Below are 20168 nucleotides of genomic sequence, written 5' to 3' on the forward strand. Positions count from 1 at the left end.
ATGCTACTACTCTTGCAGAGGAGCAGAGTTCAGTTCCCAGCTCCCACACTGGGCAGCTCCAGGGACGCCTTTAGCCTCCACAGGCACCCACACACATATAAGTGATTAAAAATTAAACAAATCTTAAAAATAAAGCAAAACCCCCCTAAGTGTTGAAATACAGTGAAGCTTCTTCAGTCTGAGTCAGATCCACGGTGTTGTGTTTTACGCTCTATCCCTTAAACCTTGTGGAAGTGCAGGTAATGAAGGAAGACAAAGAAAACAGACGGTCCTAAACTACAGCAAGGTGAAGAGTGAAAACGGGAGGGTTTCGTTTTAATGAGCATCTCTGGAACTCCCTCCAGACAGCTTTGCTCACTTTATCAAGATCCATCAAACGGTTCTGAGAAGCCTGACACTGCCAGGTGCAGCCAATCAAGGCCCCTGGGTGACAGGAAGGAGGACAGTCACGTGGACAGTCACGTGGACAGTCACGTGGACGCTCGGCCGCTTCCTTGCAGGTTAGCTGTTCTATGAACGCAGAGAATGGGAGAGCTTACAGCAGGAGGATGTCAGAACGCCACATGTGGGAATCTGTGGTTCCCTGAGTGACAACTCCTCAAAAGGCCTTCGCAATGTTTCTAGAAACCGTGGCTTCACTTCTTAGCTTAGTCCTGACCCAAAGCTGTGCAGAACAAATAGTAGACATCAAGACCCCACCCTAACTTCAGAGAGGGCTTACCTTCCTCTCGAGTTCCTTAACAACTGCATCCAGAACCACCTTATGGTGTGCAAACACTAGAAACTTCTCTCGTCCACTCTCCAAAAGGTCCAGGATATATTCACTAGAGTTGACAATGATAACAAAGTAGATTAAACACAGAATTGCAGTTGGTTACCCAAAAGCGACTTCAAGAGCCTACAAGGCACCTGCTGGCTCCTGCCCATTCTCTCCTTTTGAGAGCCAACCTTCCCCCTTTACTCACATCATGTCATACGAACAGTGCAAAGGAGGAAAACCATCCTCTGACATGTGTGAAAAGAGTTTATACTGTCATCCTACATACACAAACTGAATTCTCTGTAAGCAAGAGCTCTACGTGTCTCTGGTATGTTACTATGTGGGATTCGCGTCTTGTAGATTACTAAGATAATCATCAGCTTTCATGTTAGCTGCTACTACCAATTTAATCTGTTTTCAGTACAAACCAAAGTAGGTTAGAGGATTCTTGACACAAATCCCTGTAAGGTCACCGCTGAGAAATAAATGATGATACAGAAAATACACGTAAGGGGGACTCTCCACTTCCCGCCTACTGAGACCACAGATGACAAAGCCCACAGTTAATCAGTGCTAATGGAGGTCTTTTCCCATTAATTTACTTTTCTCTTCTATCCAGTGTGTGGTTTTTTAATTGTTTATTTAATGTGCATGAGTGTTTGCCTACATGTATGAATGGTCACTGTGTGTGTGTAGAGCCCACAGAGGCCAAAAGAGGGCGTCAGATCCCCTGAACATAAATTATAGATAACTGTGAGGAGTCCCATAGGTGCTAGGAACCAAATCTAGGTCCTCTACAAGAGCAGTCAGTGTCCTTAATCACTAAGCCATCTCTCCAGCCCGCACTGTGTTTTTTCTTAACTTCATATCTTTACCTACAAGCCTTGGGTCTTAAAGGCAGGGGTGATCTGTACAGGTAACTATTGCTTTCTTCTTGGGGCACAAGAGCCCTCACCCAGCCTGTGTACAAATCTCCTGTGAGTCTCTAGACCTCCCAGTCACACATGTCTAATGAGTAGAAATGGGATTGTAAATCCAATGTGCATCTTTCAGTGAAACAGACAACAGTATTGCAGAAGGCGAATGTGGAGGCTTGTCTAGGCAGAGTAATCAAGGCCTTCTTTGGGAAGGACAGATCTTGGCAGCTTCCTGTGATACAGGCATGTCTGGAAAGGTAAATAACTGTCCTGTAAACATCTAAGACTTATTTTCAAACAAAAATACAACTGACCAAAGTACCAAATTAGACTTCAATTTGTAATGACTGTATTAACAGAATCTAATTATTCTGAGAGACAAAAATTTGCCATGAGATAAGGAAAGTTGATTGCCATAGCACTGAAATACCCCAGGGTCACACAATCAACTTGGTCAGCTCATAAAATCCTCTGGCCCCAGTTTTTCTAACAGCCCTTTCCCCACATCTGACACAACTCAACTGCTCTGCCCCCTTTGAATTTCTCTTTCATTACCAGAATGGACACATTCACCTACTACAATACTGCTGTCTGTCTCACTGAAAGAAAGATGCCCATTAAAAAGAAAATGAACAGCGGCAAAAGGGGGAAGAGAGGCAGTTAGCAGAGGAAATTGGGTTTTTACAATTTACAATCTAATTTCTACTCATTAGATGTGTGTGACTGGAAGATCCAGAGACACATGAGATTTGCTCAGTACCTACACTTTAAAAACTGGGCCAGTAGTCACCCTCCAGATTCAACAAAGAGGCTCTAAGTGTGAGATACATTGAGGTAAAAATTGTTTAGAAACAATAAAGCACCGCACATTTTGGACAGAATTTTGACAAGGCATGGCCCAAGTTTATGAGGTAACCAGATGGCTGGACTTGAGCTTGGGATGCATTTCCATGTAGTGTGCTTGCCTACTCTGTAAAGGGCTCTGGGTTTGAGCTCTGGCATTGCAAAAAACAAACAAAACCAATACCAAACAACCAACCAATGAGGATTTGTCTCAAATTCTAGGGGAAACGAGTGGTTGTGGGCTAAAGAAATGCACCTCCCAGACCCTGGATTTGTGGGAAATGAGGCACACAACTTTCCCCTTGCCATCTGTCACTCAGCAGCATGTAAGAAATGGGTCAGCAGGGGCACTTCGGGGCCTGGCGGGTTGACCAGGGGCCTGGGGATGAGTGAATGGACCAAGCCAGTTCCTTTCTCTCTTCATACACAGGTCTCACAGACAGTGTGGCACTACTTGGCTCACAGAAAATTCGCTTTCCTCGTGAATGAATCACTTGGGCCACCATCCCACCAACAGCACATGATGTCAGGCAATGAAAAAAATCAGGCAAAGTGCACATTGTTAGGATTGTCTCAAGTCCCACCTGCAGTGATGTGCACGTGTGTCTGCGTGTACAGAAGCCAGAGAGCAACATCAGGCATCCTCCTTAATCTTCCCAGTGACCTCAGTCAAAAGGTCTCTTACTGAACCTGGAGATCGGCTAGGCTGGCCGGCCAGCAAGCTGCAAGTGTCTGTCCATCTTTGTCTCCTCACAGCTGGGATTACAGATGTGGGCTGTGGCCCCAGGCTTTCTTTTGTTTTGTTTTGGCTTTTGGTTTTTCGAAACAGGGTTTCTCTGCGTAGTTTTGGAGCCTTTCCTGGATCTCACTCTGTAGACCAGGCTGACCTTGAACTCACAGAGATCCGCCTGACTCTGCCTCCCGAGTGCTGGGATTAAAGGCGTGCACCACCACCGCCCGGCGGCCCCAGGCTCTCTATGTGTGGCAATTATTTCCTATTTTACACCCTAATTGGATCTATCCCACTACTCATTGCCCTTATTTCTACCCCAGACTCAAGGCAAGCACTACACTCACTGGGCCATCTTCCTGTCCCACCCCGCAATCACTGCTTTTCAACATGAGAGCTAAGGAAAGGTGACCAGTGGGGATCACTTACATGACACAGGGGATCTTAGCTTCTGCTGTTCTGTTGAAGAAGACAATGAGCGCTTCTTTCTGCTGCTGTTTCTGTGGGAAGAGAGGAGAGAATTTAAAAACCTACTCTCCGTGCTCTGGAATTAGCTGACCCACCTGGAAATACTCTGAGCTTTCTCCAGCTTAGCAACTACTTTATCCTAGCACATTTCAAAACTATTACCCAGTGTTTGTATGACTCCAGTTCTGCTTTCTTTCTTTCTTTCTTCCTTTATTTTGGTTTTTCCAGACAGGGTTTCTCTGTGTGGTTTTGGAGCCTGTCCTGGAACTCACTCTGTAGACCAGGCTGGCCTCGAACTCACAGAGATCCGCCTAGCTCTGCCTCCAGAGTGCAGGGATTAAAGGCATGAGCCACCACCGCCGGCTTTCCAATTCTTCTTTTAAAAGACATATATCAGGCTGGAGAGATGGCTCCGGAGTTAAGAGCACTGGCGTCTCTTTCATATAGCCGGGTTCAATTCCCAGCACTCACATGGTGGCTCACAGGAATCTGACGCCCTCTCCTGGCCGCACCACAGGCGCCAGGCTCACACGCAGTACAAAAGCATAATGTAGACAGATCACCCACACACAGAAAATACTAAGGGGTGGTGGCAAGGGTGGAGCACTGGCTCAGCAGTTCAGAGGACCCCACTTTGATTCCCAGCACCCACGTGGTGGCTCACAACCATCCGTAACTCCTGACGCAGTGTATCCAATGGTCTGATCCCTTCAGGCATCATGTATGCACGCACATGGTACATAGGCAAAACATTCGTGCATAAAAAATAGGAATAAGTCTAATAAAAATTTAAAAAAACATATATTGCTCATTACATATATTATATATTTATATTTAATTATATAAAGATATATTTTATACAGGTTATATGTAGATCTATAAAATGCCCATGTATAGGCATATAGAAATATATATATTTAAAAGTGTATGAATGTGTGTATGTATGTGTGTGTGTGTGTGTGTGTGTGTGTGTGTGTGTGTATATATATATATATATATATATATATATATATATATATATATATTCTACCAAATAGCAGAAGTAGAAATTGTAGTATTTCTAGGGAGCTCAAATATCTGAGCTTGGAACTTGATGGTAAGAGTTCAGTAGCCAATACACATAAAGCAACATACCCAGAAAGTCACAAATACTCAATAAATGCCACTTATTCTAAGTATTTACCTTTATTCTACACAGCAGACATCTATTACTGACGTCTACTGTATTTTTCTTTTTCTCTTTTTGCAACACTGGGGATCAAACCCAGGACCTGCACATGCTAAGCAAGTACTCCACCACTGACCTACATCCCCAGCCTTGTGCACTTTAATGTGGGAGAAATCAATAATTTTATCTTTAAAAAGAAAGGAAAAACTTTCCCAAACCAAGCAGACATCATACTATCCATGAATAGTCACATTTCTTTTCTAGTTGTGGGCAAGGGGTTTTTACACAACTTGTACCCTTTGTTCCTTGACTCCTAGATTCTTATTAAAATAGATGCACTGGGATTCTCAGATTTCTTTTCTAACTGGAAATTTGAATGGCTGGCCAAACGACAAGGGAGAAGGGATGCTGTCACCGGGACTCTGCATGGACCTGTTTCATTTTCTTCTTCGCTGATCAGAAACCAGCTTCAGACAAAGGCCATTATAGCCAGCTTTCCTCAGCTTTTGAGGAAACATTTCCAGCTGAAAAATGAGAAAAGCTTTCATGATAACAGGTTTTATAAATTGGCTCTTTGGCCTCCACTTTTATACACAAAGGTTATAATAATGTCTTGCAGACAGAGAGGTGTCAAAGAACAAAGAACCGGCCCTTGACAGACAAGCCAGCAGAGCCTGACGGAGCGACCATGAAGTATGCTGAGAGGCACTTGGGCTAAAAGTAAGGATAACAAGGGTACTTCTGCTGAGCCGTGAGTCTCCTTATTTGGCTAACACCATGAAAGCATGGTTCTGTTTAACCTCATCGACTGGGGGTTTCACAGCCGTGGGGTTCTGTCTGCAGGCGTCCTGTGCACTAGCCAGCCACTGCCTCTGCTTCCTGGATGAGGTTAAACACTGGATCTGCAGCAGACGGCAGGGGTGGGCTGAAAAGGGCTCTGGGCTCTGGGCTGGATGTTGGAAGAACTGACTGAGCTCAGACTTCACTTCCATAATCTCCGCAAGAGGAAGAGAACTCTACGGTATCTAAGACAAGGGTGACAGTCACTGCAGGCAGCAACTGACACTAGCCTTATGGACCTCCAGCACCCTGTCCTACTTATGGAAGCATTAAGATATTCCCTCAAATGAAAGGGGTTTGTATAGCTGCTTAAAGTTAGGAAATACCCAACAATCCTAATTGTCACGACTTATCTTTATTTTTACTAATAAAACATTGTTTTATTGGTTTGATGTGAAGTCAAGCTATCAGGCTGCATGTGGAATAATATGTGGAGTTATGCAGAACACTTAAAGAGCTGGACACACTGGTGCACGTTTAAAAGCTGCTCACTCGACTGCTGAACTACCACAGCGTGCATGCGCACACACACACACACACACACAGTGCTTTGTTTTAGTTCTCTCTCTCTCTCTCTCTCTCTCTCTCTCTCTCTCTCTCTCTGTCTCTGTCTCTTTCTCTCTCTCTGTCTCTCTCTCTCTCTCTGCTTTTCTGTTTTCTTGGTTTCTCTACCAGATGTTCTCAAGCTAGCTCCAAAGGCAGACCAGGTAATAGTGAGAAACACTTACTCCATTCACACATACAACAAACCACCACCATACTAGCAAAACCCAAACCAAAACTGTATCTTTGAATCTAAAAATAATGCATGCCTGTCTCCCCATTAACATTATATTTGCTGCCCTTGTTCAATGGTCAGGCAGTAAGGGCACACCTAAGAAGTACAAGCAGGTGGATCTCTGTGAGTTCCAGGCTAGCCAGGTCTACATAGTAAGACCGTGTCTAAAACACAAGTAATGGGCTAGGATGAGCTCAGTAGTAAACCACACATTCAGCATGAGCAAGGCTCTGGGTTTAATTCACAGCACAGTCCCCGCAACCCCGTGTGCGTGTGTGTGTGTGTGTGTGTGTGTGTGTGTGTGTGTGTGTGTGAGAGAGAGAGAGAGAGAGAGAGAGAAAGAGAGTGAGAGAGAGAGAGAGAGAAAGCGAGTGAGTGCGAGAGAGAGAGAGAGAGAGAGAGAGAGAGAGAGAGAGAGAGAGAGAGAGAGAGAACACTTAAAATTTATAAATAAAGTTTCTATTCACTGAATTTTACTTGTAGAGATCAGCAAAAGATCACCAAGATTGATTTTTAGGACAGCGCTTTCAGTGCTACCAAAATATAACTACACATGGTGGCATACACCTACAATCTCAGCCAGCAGGAGTCAGAGGCAGGAGGATTGTGAGTTGGAGACTAGCCTGGGCTACGAGCAAGACCCTGTCTCTAAAGACAAACCAAAGCATGAGCCACCACAACAAAAAGACCACAGGGACTACACCTCCCTTTCCCGAGGTATTCAGGTCATCACATGTAATTAAGCAGACAGTAAATATACTACGACAATCCACAAGGGCTTCCTCTATCCCGCCCAATTTCTTTTTCTTTTTTAAGGTTTATTTATTTATTATGTACACAATGTTCTAGCCTGCATGTATCCCTGCAGGCCAGAAGAGGGCACCAGATCTCATTTTAGATGGTTGTGAGCCACCACGTGGGTGCTGGGAATTGAACTCAGGACCTCTGGAGGAGCAGCCAGTGCTCTTAACCTCTGAGCCATCTCTCCAGGCCCCCACCCAATTTCTTACAAGTCACTGGCCAGCCTTGCTTCTCCTGCCATAACACTGAAAACACTGCACATTTCATCTCTTGTTCTGTGCATTCTGTCACTTCTCAGAGGCTGACATCACAGCGGTGGCTGACTGCCTCTGTCTGGGGACTATCAGGGTCCAGACGAAGCCCTGTGATGTGTCAAAAATTAGCAAGGGTTGTTTATTTTCTTGCTAATGAAAAGCATAAGGCTTTCTCCCAAAAGACAGACAGAGCTGGTGTAGAGTTCTTCATAGCACTTCCTACAGTGTAACACTGAAGAAGAGCATGAAGCAAGAGCCGACCAGCAGGGCATCTTGTATCTAACCTCAGCTCTGTGAGCCTCATTTCACTCTCTCTAACTACAAACTGCAACCCAAATGCATGGCCCAGCCCCACATCGGCATACCTGCAGGAATGCTCTCTCTACATGCACGCATGCATGCACGCACGCACACACACACACACACACACACACACACACACACACACACGAGTAGGTCAGGCTAGGAGTGAAATGGGTTGGCTCTTCTTGCTCAGGCAGGGTGAAAAGACAATGAAAAGTCACATTCGGAGAACTCGGACCACACGCACAGAGCAGCCTTCAGGACCCCGTGGAGGTACCCATTTCACAGCCCCACTCACAGTTTTGATCTCTGTCATTTCTTTGGCCGCTGCATCCAGGGCCGCCTTGGCCCTGGTGCTGATGCGACCAGGGTTGACCACCACCATCTTGCGCTGCTTGGCTGGAAGCTGGGAAAGGACGTCAGACTTGAGCCGCCTCAGCATAACCGCCTCCTCCAGCAGCAGCTTCAGCTCGCCCAGGTTGGAGGAGCCCGAGTAGTCCCAGCCCCAAGGGAGCTGAGGAGAAAGAGAGGATGTCTGTTAGCCTCAGACCTCCAGGCAGCACTGTTTTCCTATCGCCCCACTGTGTTCAGACCGCTTCAAGAGGCTTCACAAGACTGAATGAACCCCAACTGAGACAGATGAGGGTAGAAAGGATGTGGGAAAAGCCAGGCATGAGATAAACTAAAAACCCATGTCACGGCAGCCCACAATTTGAAACTAACATTTCTATCAGCTTAAATGATTGGTGTTTGGGTTCGAAGAGTCCAGAAGATAGGTTTGTGCTGGTCTGGCTGGAATCAGATCACAATTTTGGAACTGAGGGTTCCCTTGAGCAGCGGGTAGGCTGAGAGTTCAGATTCTACTCGCTCTCCTATAGCTACAGAAGGTGTGAGAAACTAACATAAAAACCCTGGCTGGGTGTAATGACTGACAGTACAGCATTTGCCTGGCATATGCCAGGCCTTGGGTTTGAACCCGTCACAGCAGTCAATTCATCAGATACCAATCAAGCAAGCATCAGTTATATCCTATCCTTCCCCAGTACTCTCACTAGAAACAGGACTGATTTCTTAGCAGAACTCCAGAGAGCACAGGGCCTCTGCTGCTCTGCATAGTCACAACTCAGTTGCTTTCCTGCCTCGCCTTCCCCTGGACCATGAGCTACATGAGGTGAGGAGCTGGGCTTGCTCACTTTTGAGGAGTCAAACTACCTAGCACAATGCTGGAGACAGGGTAAGTGTCTGCTAAACTGGGAGAAGAAAGAGATGGCCAAAGATGGAGAGAGAGATTGGTTTAGTGCTGTTTTTTTTAATTAAAAAAAAAAAAAAAGAAAGAAAGAAAAGGGCAAATTCAGGGGAAGTTCTTAGTAAATGCCCTAGACAGTCACTGGGTATCAGATGAGCTTGGTACAGTGTGCTTTCTCTAGTGAGGTCTCTTAGTGAATGAATCAACTTGCCCTCTAGGATAGACTTTGGAAAAATCTCGGAAAGATGTGAATATCATAATTAATTTGGATATCTTGTCCCCAAGTTTAATGCTCTTATCTCTTAACCTTGTAAGTTAACACTGAATAATGCCAAAGATTTTAAATCACACTCTAACAAGGTCCCACGCACTGGGCTGGGAGGAACAAAGGACATGAGGAAGACCCAGACACTGTCTACACTTATGGTTTGTTGAGGTGAGGAAAGCGAGCAGGAAGGAGTTGAGGATGGAGCCACACAGTGTCAGAGACTGGGGAGGGGTGGCCGGACACTGGGAACAGAGGAAGGGACGAATGGAGTCAGAAGGATGACTCCACCTTTAGTGCTTCCAATGGGTGGTACCTACAGACTCAGCTAGTTGAGGGAGGGATCCTATTCAGAAAGCAGATCATTTGCAAATAGGACCGAAGTAAAAACACACAGGAAATGTATAAACAGTCTGCTCTGGAAACAATCATGGAGAAAGTGGGTTGCAGACTGTGTTAATGAAATACATGGCTTTTAAACACATTCAACAACTGAGAGGCCACCTTCACAACAACCCAACCCAAGTCTGCCATTAACTCTGCAAAGCACTGTAATTTACATTACACGTACTTTGTGAGTAAATGGAAATGTTTTAAAATATCTTCTTTAAAGGAGTTTTAAAATATGGGAATCAATCATGAATTCACATGGCAGGGATTTTCACTCAGATTGTCTGTGAGTAACTGCAGCCATTTCTCCAAAGTATCAGTGGCTTTGATGCAAAAGAAGCTCGCTATATTTGTGATTTGATCATAAGACAAATGACGAAGGTCTGACCAGGTGAGGATTTACAAACAGTGATACAGATTGCATTGCATTTCTGTTTGCAGTACTCTCTCTCTTCCATCCTTGGAGAACTGGAGCTGTGCAGGAGGCAGGTTTGGAGTCATCTTCAGAGGGGTGATTTGTGGGCCAGGGGCAACTATCCCCTAGAAATCACCACTCAGGAGCACAGGCTCACAGAGAAGCCCTCCCAAATCAGCTTGAAATCCTGCCGCACTTCATCTGCTCCAAGAGTCTCTATGGTCTTTTTGTAGAGATCACTTCCTCCCAGGCCAAAAACCCCATGACTTCACCCGCTTTGTTGGCTCTGCCTGGGCCCTTCCCCTTAACTTGCCTCAGTGCCTTTTCTGGGTCTGCTTCTGGTGTGGACTTTCCTTCTGCAGCCCCAGCTCCAAGCCTTGCACAGGAGCTGTAAGGTGGACCCAGACAGCACCGCTCAGAGCCCTACACATCCGTGCAGTGACTACTGGACCCTTTCCTAGAGAACACTACCTGTAATCACCACATGTATTAAAACTTGGAAGGATGGATTTCATCTCACCTTTGAAAGCACTCTAAGGTCAAAACCAGAGGCAAACTATAATGAAATTTTTGTCTGGTTTTCTGGCCCATTTCTTGGTTCATACATTGGAAAGAAAGGTGTCGACATAAAGGTAAAAGACTAGGGGGCTAGGAAGACGAGAATGAATACCCGCTTGGCATCACAGTAGCGAAGTCCAAAGGCATGAAACTGAGGGAAGAATGTCGGCTTGACAGCAATGATCTGTGTGTAGAGCTCTGCAGGCCGGGACATGGCTGGCGTGCCTGACAGGAGGATCACTCTCTTGGCAACCTAGAGACAAAACAGCCAGAGATGCTCTCAACACAGTGAGGAGAAAATGATGGTGACTGCTACTCCATGAGTGATTCCTTATTACAAAATAGCAAAAATGCCACACTGGGCTAGCAGCTGGAAGCCCCACATCCTACTCCAGGAACAAACCCCAGGCCACAGCAGCTTCACCTTTCACTTCCTGGGCTCTCTCACTGCTGGCTCTCAACTTTAAACATATACATTTTAATGCGTGTGTGTGTGTGTGTGTGTGTGTGTGTGTGTGTGTGTGTGTGTGTGTGTGTGAGAGAGAGAGAGAGAGAGAGAGAGAGAGAGAGAGAGAGAGAGAGAGAGAGAGAGAGAGAGAGAGAGAAGGTCATCGGATTCCTTGCAGCTGGAGTCAGAGGTGATTGTAAACAGCACAATTCTGGAAGAGCACCAAGCGCTCTTCACCACTGAGCCTTCTCTCCAGCCTGTTCTCAACTTTTAAACATCTCAGATCTTTCCTTTATCAAAGATGCCAAAGCCAAGCCTCACTCCAGAACTGTGTGGTCTCTAAATCAGGGTGGGCGCTCTAGCCAGAGAAAAAGACCACACGTGTTGCAAGACCCAAAGAGCACTGCTGATGTGAGCATTAGATGTCCTTCCTTCAGTCCCTCCTAGCTGCTGTCACAGCACACACACCTCCCGAACCATCTTGACTGGGGTCCTCATTTGACCGCAAGGCTCTTGAGAGTGTGATGGCTATTCTTGGTTGTCAATGTGACGACATCTGGAATTAACTAAAAACCCAAATGATCAGGCACACCTGTGAGGGATTTCATCTTAATTAAATCATTTGACGTGGGAAGACCCACTTCTAATCCAGATCTTTGAGGTGGATTAAAGGTGAGATCCACCTTTAATCTGAGCCACACCTTCTGCTGATAACCTTAATAGAAAGGACACAGATGATGGAAGCTTGCTCTCTCTTTGCCTGCTTGTTCTCACTCTCCAGCAAGTCCATTCCTTCACTGGCATTAGAGTCTACTTTTTCGGGATTCTGGTGTATACTGAAGACCAGCTCAGACATCCAGCGTCATGGACAGAACTACTAGATTCTTAGAACTTCCATTGGTTCCAGCCAACCAATGTTGGAATAGCTGGACCACATCCTGTAATCGTTCTAATAAACCCCTCTCTCTCTCTCTCTCTCTCTCCCTCTCTCTCTCTCTCTCTCTCTCTCTCTTCTCTCTCTCCTCTCTCTCTCTCTCTCTCCAGTTCTGTTCCCCTAGAGAACCCTGAGATCAGGACTGGGCTGTTCCTATTTACTTTCTGTAGCACTTTGTGCCTGGCACAAAGTAGGTAATCAATCAATGTACACTACATGCTGAGAAAAACTCAGAGGAAAGCTAGTGAGTGCTGCAGGGAACGTGAGGTAAGCACAAGGGATCCAGTGTTGGAACAAAGAGATCAATAGGCCTGGATTTCCTGCAGAACAGATTTCTGATATTCATGTTAAATTTACCATAATGACCCTGCTAACATCAAGAGTAATGATAGAGAAAGCCTGTGTAGAAGCCTCCAGTTCAGTGGTTCTCCACCTTCCTGACGCTGCGACCCTTTAATACAGTTCCTCATGTTGTGGTGACCCCCTTACCATAAAATTATTTTTGTTTGCTACTTTATAACTGTTATTTTGCTTCTGGATGAATCATAATGTAAGTATCTGAAATGCAGGATATCTGATATGTGACCCCTGAGAAGGGTCACTTGCCTCCCACAAAGGGATTTCGACCCACAGGTTGAGAACCACTGTTCTAGCTGATGTTTTTGTATATACTGTATGTACATATTCATGTAGGTGTGTGCAAGTGTCATGGAGGTGCACATGGGTGACGTGTGCACAAAGGCCAATGGTCCACACCATGTGTCTTCGTCAATCACTATTTACCTTATTTTCTGACACAGGGTTTCTTATTCATTCAGCTAAGCCATCGGGCCAATAAGCTCTAAGGATCTGACTTTGCTCAAAACTCAGCGCTGGGGATCTGAACTCAGATCTCTATGCCTATGCAGCAGGCAATTACTCACTAATTTTTTTTTTTAAAGGAAAAATGTCTGTTCTAACTTCACTGTATTTAAGACTCAAGCTCATTTTGTAATTACTAAGAACTTTAAATGGTGGGCCCCAGACCAAGCTCCATTGACCAAGCTCAGCCTAGGTCTGCAGCAGCCTGCTGGGCAGTGGGCAGGAGGGAAACACACAGCCGGCTGATCCAGCTCCAGGGGACTCCAGGTTCTTCACTTCCCTGACTCAGGCCTGACCCAGGCAGATCACTCCTAAATCATACCTTAGTGAGATGGGAAAGAGTGAGACCAAGAGGAGACTGTGCCACCACAAATATCACATATCAACTGTGAGAGGTGAAATCCCCTCAGCTTTGAGAGAGACCCCACTGTGGAGCTCAGCGTCTAGAAACTGCTTGCCAACCACAGTAACCTCGTGCTAACGGCAGAAATACAAGGCAGTCACATGAAGCACATGTCCAAAGGGAGGCAAGCAGGTTCCAAATGGATCCACTGCTCATGACAATAAATAAAGGTGGAACGGGAAGAAAGGATTCCTCCAAATATACAATACACACAATTCTCAAAATGCGCTTCTGCCTTCTCAGCCACGGCTGGTGCCTAATCCCATTCTGATGGCAGAGCCAGGAGTTCCTCTGGTTATGATTTCCTGTGCAGTTTAACGCAGGTCCATTAAAATAACAATGGGCATCCTGAATGGTATCTGTAGCATCTCTGTTTGTGGCTTTAGCCTATTTTAAGGAAAGTGGCAAGAGCTCCCCCCACCAAAAAAAAAGTGGAAACAGAAAGTTTCAATAGGAGACATCTGCCCCACCATCTAGAATGTGCTCCCAACGCCTGTGTTTGCCTGGGGACAGAGCCTGGGCTACACCAGCTCCAGGTGAGGCGGCAGACTCACCCTGGGATGAGTCAATCATTAGTTCCCTCATACCCTTCCAGACGGAAGTGACAGGGCAAGGACTAAGGGAAGGGTGTGGGGGCTGAAAAGCAGAGGGTGTACTGCAGAAAAGAGAAAGATTGGCTTTGAGAAGAAACCAGAACAGCATCTCATCTGCTACGGAATGACGTAACCTGCTCCCTGTTCAGACCCAAACTGTGATCAGTCATCTATAAGGCCTTGGATCTGTGCCCAGCTGGAAATAGTTGCTATGCTTGGTCTATCTCTGAGAAACCCACACCTAGGAAAAGAAAATGTATAAGATGACAGAAACCCCCAACGCTAAGTTAAACACTGTATCGTCAACTCCCCAGGCTGAGGAAAGACAGTGGCATCTGAGAAAAACACAGTGAACAACGTAAAAGACTCTGTTTGGTGTCAGGAAGACAGCAGTTCCTAAGCAGACACTGTGAGGCAGCTGGCCATCTGAGCCATTTCCTCAGAGCTGAGCGGCAGAAGTCCTGCAGGATACTGCAATGCAGGACAAAGTTAGAGCATCTAAGGCACCAAAGAGAACGCCCTGCAGTTAGCCAAAGCAGATAAGCTACGCACAGAGGTGAAGTGTGAGCCCAGAGATGTCTGAAGCAAAAGAACCCAGGTTATTTCAAGTCCATACAACAAATCCAAAGAGAACAAAGGGGACACATTTTTGGTGGACTTATACAACAGAATGCTGTATGTAAGGATGAGGCAGTCATTTGGAATGATATGGAATGATTTTCAGGACACACAATCCAGGGGAAAATAATAGGTATAAAGCAGTGATTGTTATAAAATGAGGTGTGGGGAATGGATGAAGTCCTGAGTGAATGTGTTTTGTTGACATGAGCATGGCCATGTCAGGACCCTAGTGCCACACACCATGGGAATGGCAAAGCCTTCCCTGGTTTAGGTTAGGGAAATGACAAAGCCATCCCTTTGTCCAAGTACTGATGTTAAGAGGATTGACCGTTAGCTAAAATCAGTGTATGCAGAAACTATTAACCACAGCTGCCTCCTCCAGAAGACTGCAACCTGAGAATGCTTCCTACAGAAACTTCCCACTGAGATGAGCTAGCCACTCTCCTCCTCCAGCTGCGTAAGAACCTGCTTCCTCATTCAGCAGTATAGAATAAATACATGGAGTTTTCAGGCAGGCCAACTCCAAAGCTATACAGGTTGGAGGAGCTAAGTATGGTGGCACACACCTGTGATCTCCATAATAGAGAGGCAGAAGCAGAAAGATCAGGAGTTCAAGGCTGGCCTGGGCTACACAATGCCCTGTCTCAAAAAGGAAGAAAAAGGAAACAATGAAAATCCAGGGGCTGGAGAACACTCTGCAGGACAGAAGAAAACACACATTTAGAATCAGGCTCTACAGAAGTAAACCATGAATCTGATAGCCACGGCTATCTCTGAGGGAAAGCAAAGACCAGGGGTCCAAAGATGGGAGGAGAAGACAAGTTTTTTGTTTATTTGTTTTACTGTACTGTAATCTTTGTAAACTTAATCATCTATTTATGTTAAAAGTAAAACATAAACAAAAACCTCAGAGTTTTAGCTGGCATCTCATTTAGCCGATTATCAGAACTAGGGACTCCAGAACTAAACATGGTGTCATGGACCTGAGGGGTGGAGTCCAGGACACAGAACAGACAAGGGTCGGACTTCATCAGAATGTGTACAGAGAAAGACTTGACCCTGCTTTACAGGCCTACTATTGCCCACCCTGAAGCCAGAACACACCCCAGCCCATGGGCTCAGGGACAGGTGTAGATCTGAGAACATGTGGGAAAAAAAGATGTACACAGTGACCATCTAGTTAACCACAGGCCTCAGACGATGTGAAATGGATTAATCAGCTTACTAGATCAACCAGGCTTAAGCCTCAACCTTGCCGGAGGTTCTCTCTGAGTCTACAGCCTTGGCCTGGTTCTACACTTAGATAACATATCACACCCTGGCAGCTTGCCACTACAAGTGATGTAGTTTCTCCTGAGCTGTTTAGTGACATGCTGTTATAGTTCCTCTTGTACTGGCAGGAAGCCAAAGGAAGACTCAGAGTCTCTTCTCATCTGAGTCTGTGACCCTTAACAGGACTTCATGTGGACGGGGTTCTTGGCAGGATGTAAACTAGCACATAACCCAGGAAGAGATGCCCAATGCCAGCACTGAGTCCCACCCCTAGCTCATCAGCCTGGGCTGCCAACTGTTTGGCCAGGACACCCTGCATGCCTGAGCAAAGAACATTGTATCAAGGCCCTATGTCTCTCTTGGCCACACTTACCTTTAGGATAGGCACAGCTGCTCGGCAGCGGCAGTCTTAATGTTTTTGAGGAAGTGTGATTCATCCTGAAAGAAACAGCCACATGAGTACATAGAGACAGTCCTTCATGACACAGGCAGTCCACATGACTTCTGGGGACCGTTATGTTGAAAACATGGCAATTGATAGATTTACAGTTGTACATTCTGTAAATAAAGAAACATAAAAGTTTCATATTTTCTAAAAACAAAGGTGTTGTGAACATATTATTACCCAGGAGGAAGTTTTTAGGTGGCATATTCCAGTTGCTTGCCAAATAGCTCTGAGCTATGGTACCCAGTTTCTCTACCCATATAATGGATATAATGCTATCTCCTAGAATATCAGATTGCTATGTGTGAAATAAGCTAATGCAGGGACAGCCTGCAAAGCAGTCCTACTACCTAATGAGTATTTCCTGTATCAGGGGCTACTAGCAATCCTACCTCTGTCCTGAATCTGTTAAGTTTCCCCAAATTGCTCCATTTCAACTATGATAAACAAAAGGGGCCTCAAAAGCAAAATGGGCAGTGTGAGACTTCTCAAATGTCCAGAAAGCATCCCCCCACACTCATGATCCTGATTCAGGATAAGTCCTCATAAAAGTCACGAGAAAGCCATTTATAGAGAGAAGTTGCAGAAAACGTACCAGGCATGAAAGGGAACTGGCCCTTTCAAGCATGGGTAAAAAGGTACCACTGCCAGAGCAAACAACAACAGCAGCTCAAGAGAAGAAGCCTCATCTGCCGGGCGGTGGTGGCGCACGCCTTTAATCCAGCACTCGGGAGTCAGAGGCAGGCGGATCTTTGTGAGTTTGAGGCCAGCCTGGTCTACAGAGCAAGGTCTAGGAAAGGCTCAAAGCTACACAGAGAAACCCTGTCTCGAAAAAAACAAAAAAGAAAGCCTCATCTACAATGTGTGTGTAGATAGCCGCCACTTCATCCCTTACTACAGTGAAGCCAGAAAATGCAGGCTGTATGTGGCATCTGAGGACAGACCAACCCTAGTGGCTAGCAATTTGTCCAGAATCTCAAGGCTGGGTGAGTGATGAGCCAGGAACAGAAACACATGAATTCGGAAGCCACGTGCCACAAAGCTCCAGTCAACGGTTCTCCAACATGCTAAGTCAACGGTTCTCCAACATGCTAGCTCTGCAACTAAGGACAAGGACGGACCTGCCTGCACTGTCAGCTCAAGGGAATGAAAGGCAGTGCCACTTGGGACCACAGGGGAGAGTAGTGGTTACATATGAAACAGCTAATACAAGATCACGGTCAGCAAAGGCAGCCATCACTGGCCCTACATCCTAGAGCCACCAAGACCATCCCGGAATATTTCTGTTAATACTTCATTTCACCAGAATGCTGACAATTATTTTAAAACCACACCTGAATTTGTGCCAAGACCAACATGACTCCCCAAAGACTCATGACTCAAATAGCTTTGAGAAAATATGTGTTCTTGTTTGCACACACTAAGAATATAGGGTGGTTCTCATTTCCAGACCACACTGACTATCCCCTGAGGTCTACAACCATCTCTTCTCTTTCCCTGCTCTGGGTTCCAGCCGTGTTTGTATTTGGGAACCATGCCCACATACTCTATGCTCACAGCTGGCTAGGCACCAAGTCTGCCCAGGTGTTCACGAAATGTGTGAAGAGCGCAAAGGAAAGCCAGTTGCTGAAAGCAACACTGTCAGACTTGGAAGCAAGTGCAGATGTCTTTAAAAACAACTCAAGTAAAAACTGCTTTTCTTCTAGCAGGGATGGCGACGTGTCTTCATACCAGGTGGAAGAACATGACTGACTGCTGAACTCTATGTCTGAGCCACATTAACAAGGTGGTACCAATGCATGCACACACCTTACAGACAAGGCTTCAGGCCTTGGGACCCAGAATGGTCTGGTGCACACATCCTGGGCTCCATCCATGAACTCACAACGCAGGAGGGATGGACTATTTTAAATGCTCCTCAGGAAAGTCTGGTACACAGTCAGCTATAAGAGCTACTTCAGGAAAGGAATAGATCATTCCTACCAAAGAAGGCAGTGATTTCTATTGCCAGAGAGGATCAATGAGGTCAAATTCCCAAATCTGAGGAGCCCTTTCAGAGTGTCTAAGAGGTCAAATACTTCAGATCTCTGCCAAGTCACTTACGATAATGACGACTTTGAAGGGGGTTTTTAGTTGCTTTTCCAACTTGCTAAGAAGATCAAAACTAACAATGTTGACCAAGCCAGCTGTTAGGCGGCCCTTCCCGGTCACCACCACGTTGATGTTCTCTGGCTCAGAGACGGCAGCCACCGAAGAAAGGCCTGCAGGTGACAGGGGACAGTAAACAAAGTGACGACCCCAGCCAATGCATTGACAGCGTTCTCAGTGGGGACCAAGTTTCACATTCCTTGAAGACACACTCCCTCTCCACATCCTCCTGCATCTGCCAAGCCTGGTCATCTCTCTCTGCCTCCAGTCCACTCCTCCCCCTTCACTATGTACTGACAGGACTCTCTCCTGTGAGCAGGCCCCTCACATGCCTATGATATCTTCTCTGTGATCTCTAGATGGTCAGCACACCAGTTCCTGCTTGGAAGAATATGATTCGAAGAATTTTATGAAGGCCCTACAAGAGCCTCGGACAATAAAGGCAAACTGGGTTTACTGAGGAGGATAAAAACATTTATGCCAGTTTTCTTCAACCACCTGCTGTCTCCCAAAGCCCATCACTGGATAAATCAGGCAACTTGGGCTGCAGGAAGGCCACTGGGTGTCACCCATATTGGAGCCTGAGCATGTAGGTGCCCCTGGCCTTGCTTGGGCCTCCTATGTCCAGACATCAATTCTCTAGTCTTGGTCCTGTTTATAAGCAGCTACCTCACTCTTTCTGGACGTTCTGAGGGAAATCTAACACACACAGATATTTGGGAGCTCTCTACAGGTAGTGGCAGGATCCAGACCTCACCAGCAGCACGCTGAGGTGCATCCTCTGCACTCTGACGCCTTAGGAAGAGGTTACCCGTGAGGAAACTGATACCCCACATCAGCAGCATAAAGCATGAAGCTTGGGAAATAAGCTAGGTCTTCCTTCACTGAATGTGCTTAAATTAAAAAAAAATTCATTATTCAATGTTTATATCAGGCCTCCATCTATTGGGGTGTCTGGGGAACATAAACATGCTATGGACTCCACCCTACAGCAAGCCAAACACTGAGCAGAGAAGTCAGGAAGATGCCTCCTTAGGAGGTAGGTGCACAGCTCTTGACCTCCTGGAGACCTAGTTTATCTGTAGAGTGGGTCACTGAGTGCTGTGTCACAGAATTGGAGAGACAAAGGAAATAAAGACAGTCCAGAAATTGGGTGCAGTGCAGAAAGAAGGTCTTGTTTACAAGGGCACAGAGGTATGGCACCTGCCGAGGGACTGGCACTAGGTCCCTAAGCTAGTGACTGCTTGGCTTGCCTCCCTCTGGGGATAACATGACTCCCCATTCTCAGGGACCAACTCGCCTTCCTGCTGGTCTTTGACCCACATCTAGACCTTTGAAGACCCCAGGCCTTGCCTCTACACTGTAATTGTGATGTTCTAGCCCTAAGGAAGCCCTTCCCAATGATTCCAACGCAAAGAAATCTAACCTGCTCCCAGGTGAAGCGCACAGAGGAGGGCACGACCACCAGGAGCGGCCATTCCTTCCGGTAAAAAGCTGCTATGCAGATGGCTTGGATGGTCTTCCCCAGGCCCATGTCATCAGCAAGCAGCAGGCGGCCTCTTTTTGATATGGCAAAGCTGCGAACACACAGGGTAGGTGAGCATCACAGCGCACGGGGCCATTCTGTCCATCTTAATCAACCTGCCAGCACAGAGCCGAGGGCCCTCTGTGCAGGCTGCAACACCGACAAGAATGTGCTGTGCTCTC

The 20168-nt window shown here is 46.2% G+C and overlaps 1 protein-coding gene across 1 annotated transcript in view; it reads right to left on the reverse strand.

Annotated features, from left to right (window-relative positions):
* Positions 1-20168, reverse strand: part of Smarcal1 (SWI/SNF related, matrix associated, actin dependent regulator of chromatin, subfamily a like 1) — a 45228-nt gene that overhangs the window by 10707 nt on the left and 14353 nt on the right. Inside the window, 9 exon segments of the mRNA XM_059278153.1 lie at positions 722-824; positions 3680-3750; positions 8161-8376; positions 10849-10989; positions 16242-16273; positions 16276-16306; positions 18417-18547; positions 18550-18574; positions 19888-20038. Of these exon segments, the coding sequence (XP_059134136.1) occupies positions 722-824; positions 3680-3750; positions 8161-8376; positions 10849-10989; positions 16242-16273; positions 16276-16306; positions 18417-18547; positions 18550-18574; positions 19888-20038 (901 nt within the window).

This window comes from Peromyscus eremicus, chromosome 13 (assembly GCF_949786415.1).
Source record: "Peromyscus eremicus chromosome 13, PerEre_H2_v1, whole genome shotgun sequence".
Lineage (NCBI taxonomy): Eukaryota > Metazoa > Chordata > Mammalia > Rodentia > Cricetidae > Peromyscus > Peromyscus eremicus.